At 43.0% G+C, this 9525-nt stretch overlaps 2 protein-coding genes across 2 annotated transcripts in view; both read right to left on the bottom strand.

The window, feature by feature from the left end:
- Window positions 1-2339: 2339 nt before the first annotated feature.
- Window positions 2340-4328, bottom strand: LOC310801580 (uncharacterized protein; the record flags this gene model as incomplete). Its single annotated transcript, XM_083665646.1, has 2 exons — window positions 2340-3826; window positions 4280-4328. The coding sequence occupies 2 exons, from the start codon at window positions 4326-4328 to the stop codon at window positions 2700-2702; spliced, it is 1176 nt and encodes a 391-aa protein (XP_083521772.1). The 3' UTR covers window positions 2340-2699.
- Window positions 4329-9401: 5073 nt separating this feature from the next.
- Window positions 9402-9525, bottom strand: part of LOC310801579 (C-signal-like) — a gene marked incomplete at its 5' end in the record, with an annotated part of 2835 nt that continues 2711 nt past the window's right edge. The window contains one exon of the mRNA XM_083665645.1: window positions 9402-9525. This exon is cut by the window's right edge and continues 170 nt beyond it.

Raw genomic sequence — 9525 nt, 5'->3', positions numbered from 1 at the left:
GACCTTGTTTACAAACTATGGAGTAAAACAAGCTTGTATTTCGGGCTCAGATGGGGAATGTCCTAAGTTCTTGAGGCATCTATAAGTTGTATTCTTCAAGAATCAATGACTATACTGTATGTAACCAACACCAGATTGCACATTTATGACCCTGTTTACACTATACGTATAAGTCCCCAGGAATCACATGAAAACATCTGCTCTTCAAAGAAGCTGAAGTCATATAGTAACACTCTGTGTAAGTAATGGAACAGTGAAGCATTTTTTTTATTTTTTTTTTTTTAAGTTTTATTTGTACACAAATGCCATCAAATAAAATAGAGAATCTCTTTCTTAACCTCATAGTAACTGTTTGATTTAAAATCCAAACTTTTGGAGTGTAGAGCCAAAAGAAGAAAACATTTCACTTCACTGTCCTGTTACTTCCGCAGGGCACTGGATGTAAAACAGAGGTGTCTTGGCCAACACAGATTCAACTGCTTTGGAATTAAATTGGGAAGTTCAGCCTCTCCAAAGCACTGTGATATTCTATGGGATTTTGATTCCATTTGCAATTAGACCCTATAGTTTTACAGAGGCTCAGATGGAAGAGGAAACGGTGGCAAAAGACAGCCTCTGCCTTGACCTCACATTTGATACAATACTTCCTAGGGACTAGGTATAGAAGTGGTTACAATTTAATTAATTAATTAATAATTGACAGTGTTCATGCCCCACAACCACTCCACAGCCTCTAGCCTCATTGCCATTTAGTCTCACAGCCTACAAGATGGATTGTCCTGCTGCTCTTTTTTGTACATTTGTAAATTTGTTATTGCTATTTTGCAAATTTCTTGTCAATATATGCTATTTGTTTTTTATGTCCCATGCACCAACCTCACCAAATCAATTTCCTGTATGTGCAAATATACCTGACCAAATAAAATAATTCTGATTCTGATTTTATTTTATTTAGGCTTTATTTGACCAGGTTGGTCTTATTGAGATCAGTGCTCTCTTTTACAAAAGACACCTGGCCACAAAGTAAAAAATAAATAAATAATAAAATAATAATAATAATAATAATAATTAATGCACATACAATAAAATCTTGCCTTCAAACACAGTTTTGTTGTGAGTTACGCTTGAAAGGATTTTCTGATGTGCATTCGAATGAACATCAAACAATTACATTCTCTATAATCCATTTTATCAAAACTGGAACTATTTTCTCTGTTAACTGTTAGTCTGTGCTGTCTTTATTGAAAATATAATCACTTATATTCAATAATATACATATCTTTTGGCAATTTTATTTTTATATTATTGACAATTGTATACCCATAATACCCGTTTCGTCATCAAAATATTAAACCTTCTCAGATACAAATGTAGAGAGATACGTCACATTGAGATCTTTACTTGGATGGATGAAAACAAATCTGAGTGTTTAACAGCAACCTAATTCTGCAACCTTTCCTTTGATGAAGACTGGAGGGCAAAAAAACTATCTTTATTCCAAACCCAGCAATGTTGAGCAGGAGAGAGTTGACATTTAGGCCAGAGCCTTTCTCACGACAGACACAGAGGAATCAACAGACACAAAACTCAACTAATAACACACAAATATGCACGCACGCACACACACACACACACACAAACTATTTTTCTTCTCTCTCTCAGGCAAGCGTCAATCAATCAATCAATCAATCAGTTGTAAGTATTTCTGTCTGGTGGGGTATGTATTTCTGTCTGGTGGGGTATGTATTTCTGTCTGGATGCAAACAGATGATACAGACAATTAGGATTTGATAACAACAACAATCAAGGAACTTATGAGAAACTAATCTGAAACGCCTCCACTCTGTGTTGAGAGCCGGTGTCAGTGCTCCAGCTTGTTCTCCTGTAGTTGAACCTGAAGTTCTGTCCCTAGGGGGCGCTCAGGGACAACTAACACTGGCTGTGTAACGTGTTATTAAGTAGAGCCTTGTGTGTCAGAAGCCATGTTCTGAGAACATAAGACAGGTGGGGAATTCAGACAACGATGGCCCCTGGGTGAGATACAAGTGTCACAGGACTAAGTTCCATGAATTAGGTATCTCTCCTCTCCACACACATGTTTTAGAAGGACTTTTCAGTAAAAACAAATGAATGTTCAAGTTTTCGTCTGAGAGTCTTTGGAAGCTGTGGCTTCCAGTAAACAACTATTCTATTTTCACCCGGGAATGTTGGGAATGTTGTTGCTGCCTCCTTGCAAGTTTTTCTTTCTGTCAATTATTGCTCGAACATTAATTGAGTATTGAATAAATGCTAAAGTAGTCATTTGATTTATCCCAATTAATAAGACACAGGTGTCCGTTTCACATTCTTTATTTTGAGTGGAAAAAGTGGATTCCTACAATCCCGACTCTTACAATGACTACAGTTATTACAGTATATACAGCATGGTTATTACAGTACATACAGCATGGTTATTACAATGCTTCTAATGATGTCAAACACACAATCCATTAGAGCATTGTTCTGCAACCACAAAGGGTTTTTACTCTTTGTTGATGACAGATATTGTACAAGACACGTCTTCTTTCTAATACCAGGGACAATGGAAATTTGACGATGTCTGGACCATGATGCTCTTCGATGCATCAACAGCACTGGTAGTGAAAGTCTCCCCACACTGGGAGCAGTGGTCTGACCTGTGTGTATTCTCTGACGCTCCTTTAGGGTGCCAGAGTGACTGAAAGTCTTCCCACAGCGGGAGCAGAGTTATGACCTGTCTCTCCTTTGTGTATTCTCTGATGTGTCTTTAGGCTGTGAACATGTTTGAAACTCTTGTCACACTGGGAACAGTGGAATGGCCTCTCATCTGTGTGTATTCTCTGATGCGTCTTCAGGTTTCCTAATTGAGTGAAACTCTTCCCACACTGGGAGCAGTGGTATGGCCTCTCTCCTGTGTGTATCCTCTGATGATCCTTTAAGGTGCTAGAGAGATTGAAACTCTTCCCACACTGGGAGCAGTGGTATGGTCTCTCTCCTGTGTGTTTTCTCTGATGTGTCTTTAGGTCTCCTCTGCGACTGAAACTCTTCCCACATTGGGAGCATGGGTACGGCCTCTCTCCTGAGTGTATTCTCTGATGTGTCTTTAGGGTGCAAGAGTAATTGAAAGTCTTTCCACACTGGGAGCAGTGGTATGGTCTCTCTCCTGTGTGTATCCTCTGATGTGTCTTCAGGTCTCCAAGACGACCGAAACTCTTCCCACACTGGGAGCAGTGGTACGGCCTGTGTGTGTATCCTGTGTGTGTCTTTGTGTGTGTCTGTAGGTTGCTAGGATGATTGAAACTCTTCCCGCACTGGGAGCAGTGGTATGGCCTCTCTCCTGTGTGTATCCTCTGATGCCTTTTTAGGCTGCTAGTGTGACTAAAGTTCTTCCCACACTCGGAGCAGTTGTATGGTCTCTCCCCTGTGTGTTTACTCTGATGTGTCTGTAAGGCCTCTGCCTGTTTGAAACTCTTCCCACACTGGGAGCAGTGATATGACCTCTCTCCTGTGTGTATTCTCTGATGCCTCTTTAGGAGACTCTTATAACCAAAACTCTTTGAACACTGAAGGCAAGGGTGAGCCTGTGGGGGTGATTTAAGGTGTGTTGGACAAATGAAACTCTCACTGCAATCTAAACAGTGACGGGGTCTGCAGGTGTGACTTCTCAAATCCTCTGGCTCATAGAAACTACTGAAGCAGTCCATGCAGTGGTGATTCTTCCGTCTTGAGCTCCTCTGTCTGTGTTGTTTATGGTTTCCTGATGCGGTGGAGCTGGGCTCGCTGTCTGAGCCTGGGTTGGAGCTCTCTCCTGTAAGAATAGCAACATATACAGGATTATAACAACATGAGAGCAACAAGTAGTGCTTCCATGGGCTCAGCAGTTCCAGAAGTAACAACATCTCTGGGGTCTGCAGAACACCATGACTGAACACAGAGTTCAAGAGAGATTCATCAATCCCACAATGGAAGAGACCAAAGAGGCACTGTCAGACTAACCAAGCATTGACTGTTTCAGTGGTTCACTGTATGGATGAGTTAGATTAATCAACTAGTGGATTGAAGGGCAGCAGAGTCTCAGCAGCATGGCTCTACTCCTGTAGCACCCTGCTTGTTTCCATGCCTCATCTCTCTAGCCTAGCTAGGCTTTCTCTATTTATTTAACGTTTCATGTTTCATGTTAACACCATAGAGCACTGACTAGGTTGTACAATAATTCCAATTTTAATATTGGCCAAATTCATGAACTTAGCATCCAACTCACTACTGTTCTCCTCTACATCCTCTCCTCCTTCCTCTTCTTCTTTCACCATCACTTCCTCCTCCTCCTCCTCTTTCACTACCACATTGTGTTCCAGTGTTTGACTGCAGTCCTCCAGCTTCACTGCCACCATCTCTGGACCCTGCTGTGTGCTTGTCTGGACTGGAGAACCACAGCCAGAACCCAGGGACTCTGTGGACTTGGGTTCAGACATGGTAGCTGGGCTGTGAGGTGGATCTGTGTCGTGTAAACAAATGAAGAGGCACAAACAGTGGAGAGTAAATTTCACAAACATTCAGATTACCAAACACCTAACAGAGGATATGCACTACTATGAATTGTTATTGTAAAGCGTCTTTCACATTGACTGGGCTGCGGTCTGATTCTCTACCCCTCTGGCTGAATGGTGCACTCTACCCTCCCCCTCATGGGTTTAAAAGAAATAGACTGGTCTAAGCAACATGGTGGAGTCTCATGCCAGCACCAATCCAATGCTTTTGAATTTGGAAGGATTCGTAAACATGTACACCATTCCGCCAGATGGTAGACAATTAAACCAGGAGGTATTGGGGTGGTATTGAGGTGGTGAGTATTGGGGTGGTATTGAGGTGGTGGGTATTGGGGTGGTGGGTATTGAGGTGGTGGGTATTGGGGTGGTATTGAGGTGGTGGGTATTGAGGTGGTGGGTATTGGGGTGGTGGGTATTGGGGTGGTATTGAGGTGGTGGGTATTGAGGTGGTGGGTATTGAGGTGGTGGGTATTGGGGTGGTGGGTATTGAGGTGGTGGGTATTGGGGTGGTGGGTATTGGGTACAGAGGTAGCAGAAGGCTCTGGAGGGACAGAGGGACAGAGGTAGCAGAGGAAGGGCAGTCTGAGGCTGAGGGTTGGAATATTAATGGATGTATTGATATTCTGATTGATCAACATAGATAATAAAACGGAAAATGTATATTTATTTGTCATTAACCAACTAGCTGGGAAGCACAGGCCAACTTGTTTTTTTTAAACAGTAAGGCTGTTAACCTATATAAACCTATATAATTCAGGTTATTAGTAATTCAATAGCAGGGTTGTAAAACCAGCTTCCAGGAGGACCAGTCAACTTGACCATTTAAATGGTCTCCTAAAAGACATTATTCTTTGAACTTTGACCTCAGTAAATTTGGATCCGCGCTTCTGGAGTGTGGAGCAAAGCTGATCAAGCGTTTTGCTTTTGATGAGTGATTTTTCCTCATGCAACCTTAAATCTCTCAGCTAATTCTCAGAAACACCAGCTTTGTCGATTTAGGACTGGCAACGTGGCAAGAAATATGTGGGGAGCAGAAACACATTCCAGGGGACTCACTTGAAGCCATACCATGGAGATCATATTTTGAAACCGGAACGTGTAGATTCCATGTATTTACTGTTCCTTGTCCATAATTATGTACTTAAATCAAGAATGAAGAGATTAAAGATTTGTCATGTAGAGGCATCTTTGTTATTGTGTGTTCAATGTATTTGTTGTAAGTCGCTTTGGATAAAGGCGTCTGCTAAATGCCATAAATGTAAAAATGTTCAAACTGTTTTCTCAAATGAAGTTATTATTACGAAATTAAACAAACGTGCACACTTCCACAAACTGTCACCTTTTAAGTTGTTTTTTTTGTCATAAATCGGCGTTTGGTTGTTTTTAGCCAGTGTGGGTGGAAAGAGATGTTTGTGTGTGGTTCAAATGGCCAGGGTTGCCAGGTGTGGCAACATTTTCCAGCCCAACGGCCGTAGGAAGGGAGGGGGGATAACCACAACTACTTGTTTAACAGGTGTCAGGCAAAATGCGCGGTGTTCACCTTATTCCATCTCGCATTACGTTGCTCTCTCACACGATCACTGTGTGTAGATTGTAGAGCAGGTTTGGGTTCGTTGAGATTGATATACTGACATATGCAGCGCTTTCGAGATCAGAGCTGTTTTTCGGGTAAATCAGCTGTAGAACTAGCGTCATTTACCTGAGACCCGATCATTTCATGCTTTTCACTCGCAGTAACCACTACGTTATTCTACCATCAAAAGACACCAGAATTGTTTGTTTAACAGGTGATAGGCAACATTTTCGCTGGGTAGAGAGCCCCTCACCCCCCTCACCCCCCTCACCCCCTTCACCCCCCTCACCCCCCTTCACCCCCCTCACCGCCTCACAGAATGTAGACAGCACCTCCTCGCGAAATCTACTTTCTCCGTCCCGGTACAAGCGATGTGAACATACAAGCGATGTGAACATACAAGCGATGTGAACATACAAGCGATGTGAACATACAAGCGATGTGAACATACAAGCGATGTGAACATACAAGCGAGGTGAACATACAAGCGATGTGAACATACAAGCGAGGTGAACATACAAGCGATGTGAACATACAAGCGAGGTGAACATACAAGCGATGTGAACATACAAGCGATGTGAACATACAAGGGGAACAGACGGGCTGATCACCCCCAGCGGACCCCACACTACAATACAACAGGTCACAGAAGGACGAAATAGAATGCAACGTGACAATCTGCAGATATGAATTGAACTTCGCACAGTTAAAGTTATTCATCGGGCTAGTATATTCATTTTCCTCACCTGCGATGCGATGCTTCATTGATCGTCTCTCCGGGAGGATCGGACTGCGGCCACAGCATGAAAACTCTGCTCTGACAACACAACACTGTCGTCTGTTGATGACATCATCACTGGGAGTTTCACTCTTCTTTTTCTGCTCGGAACGTTTAACAGAGAATAAACAGGGAGCGGAACGATTACAAAACTATTAAAACAAATCTAAAGATGATATAAATGAATCTATATTAATAATATGGAAAATATAAAAAGAATTGTGCTATTCTGTTCATTATTTATCAACACTATTTAACATCACATTAGAAAACTGCATCAATGTAGCACTCCACTAGGGAAACACATGTTGGTTGTAGTCCTTGGCCATGTCCAGAAACAACCCCTGGCCTCTACTCCTTGTTCACTTGTCTGCACCTGAAAGGGTTGGACAGGTGTAACCTAGCCTATCAGAGGGCAGGTGGAGCCACACCCATCGTGCTTAGACCTATCCTATCACCTTTCAGATCTAAGTGTCTCTAGAGTCTAGGGGTCCAGGGTCCTTCTCTGTCAGGTAGACATGTTTAATAAGACTGATGAGAGATGTTCAATAGCCTCGGGGAAGGATTTAAAATCAAGCCAAAAGTAGAAAAAAGGTTCACTGTCCCATTACTTACACAGGGCACTGTCCCATTACTTACACAGGGCACTGTCCCATTACTTACACAGGGCACTGTCCCATTACTTACACAGGGCACTGTATGTATAATAAGGGTTGTAATTTCTAAATGGTGAAACTAATCTGAAAAAAGAAAACAGCGAATAAAATCCAAACTGTTGGAGTATAGACCTAAAAGAAGACACTTCCTCCTTCTAATTAGCTACTGGAATGTGAGATTAAAAAATAACCTGAATTGTCCTGTATCTTCAATAAACATTAAAGTAAATCTTCAGATTGAGAAATGTGTGTCAGAGTTCTTCCTTTGTGTCTGCCTGTCTGTTTTAAGCCAACAGGTCATTGAATAATCTACATGTGTTGATCTAAGTGGTAAATCTAGCAGGAAGTGGCCCACTATGAGAGAAGCCTGTTTGTTGACTGATGTCAAAACTAAAGCAGACAAATGACTTGTGATGAACTGGACGTTTCATGACAACCCCACTGGACCTGAGAGGAGTTTGACCTCTACCTTTACTGTGAAGCTCAGTAACAAACCTAATCATGTCAAATACTTTACTCAGTCAATTCACTCCCTCTAAGGCAGGTTTACCCCCTCTAAGGCTGGTTCACCCCCTCTAAGGCAGGTTCCCTCCCTCTAAGGCAGGTTCCCTCCCTCTAAGGCAGGTTCACCCCCTCTAAGGCTGGTTCCCTCCCTCTATGGCAGGTTCACCCACACACACACACACACACACACACACACACACACACACACACACACTGTCAAGCTGTTTAACTCATGAACCAATGGCAGAGCGTCTGGGGTTGCTAGGGGAGACCTCACAACAAGACCCTGGTTGTTGCTGTTCATTCAACCAACCATACCTTACCTGTACAGCAGATGGCGCTGTTGGAGAGACATTGGGGGGATATCTAAGAAGGATGTGAGGTGCTAGAATAGACACACACACACACACACACACACACACACACACACACACACACACACACACACACACACACACACACACACACACACTTGCTTGCAAATGTTTGGTAGCAACTGGATTATCTAATAAGGACATGAGCCCCAGGTGAATACTGGTCATCGTGCTGTGTGTGTGTGTGTGTGTGTGTGTGTGTGTGTGTGTGTGTGTGTGTGTGTGTGTGTGTGTGTGTGTGTGTGTGTGTGTGTGTGTGTGTGGCAGCAGGAAGTCCCGCCCCTCCAGCTCAGCAGTCAGCCAATCACGACTCAGTCCGTATGTCACAAACTGCAGAATGGAAACACAACTGGCTAACTCTTAACTTAACAGGAACCAATAGTGGGGATGGAGGAAGGTGATTGGATATCCTCATCACATTGATATTAAAAACTGAAAGATGAATGTAATTAATTAACCGTCCCTGTTCAAAACAAGCCATTGGCACATTCTATATGACATCATCAAAGAGGGACAGGCTGTTTTTAGGGGTGGTGTGTTGAAGCCAGTTTATTGAGGTCATGAAAGCCCAGTGGACCAATCAGAGATGAGCAGTGACATCATGGCATGAAGAAGACAGCAGAGGCTGTCTTTTTCCAATCAGAACACCGTTGTCATGGAACTGAATACTGTTGTCATGGAACTGAATACTGTTGCTATGGAACTGAATACCGTTGCCATGGAACCGAATACCGTTGTCATGGAACTTTCGGTGCAAACATGAACATTCCTTAACCTCATCCAGTTTGTTATATTATTTATTTATTTATATTATCTGGCCTTCACCCTGTCTCTCTCACCAAATCTCACAAGTCTTCCCTCCATTCTTCACCTCCTCGAGCCTCAACTCCTTCTCTCATCTCATTGGAGGTGAACCGCTGGAGTTCCGCCCCTTAGTTCCGCCCCCTCCAATGGACGTGCTTGGAGAAGGAGGTGAGGAGGAGAGAGGAGGCCAGGAATTTAGGAGAGACTTTTGAGATTTGACCTCTGACCTCTGACTGAACCCTGAAGGTCGTTGGTCTCAAAGGGGGCGTGG

The sequence above is a fragment of the Argentina silus genome, assembly GCF_951799395.1.
Source record: "Argentina silus genome assembly, chromosome: 3".
Taxonomy (NCBI): domain Eukaryota; kingdom Metazoa; phylum Chordata; class Actinopteri; order Argentiniformes; family Argentinidae; genus Argentina; species Argentina silus.
Note: the sequence above shows the minus strand (reverse complement) of the source record. Positions and strands in the feature narration are given on the sequence as shown.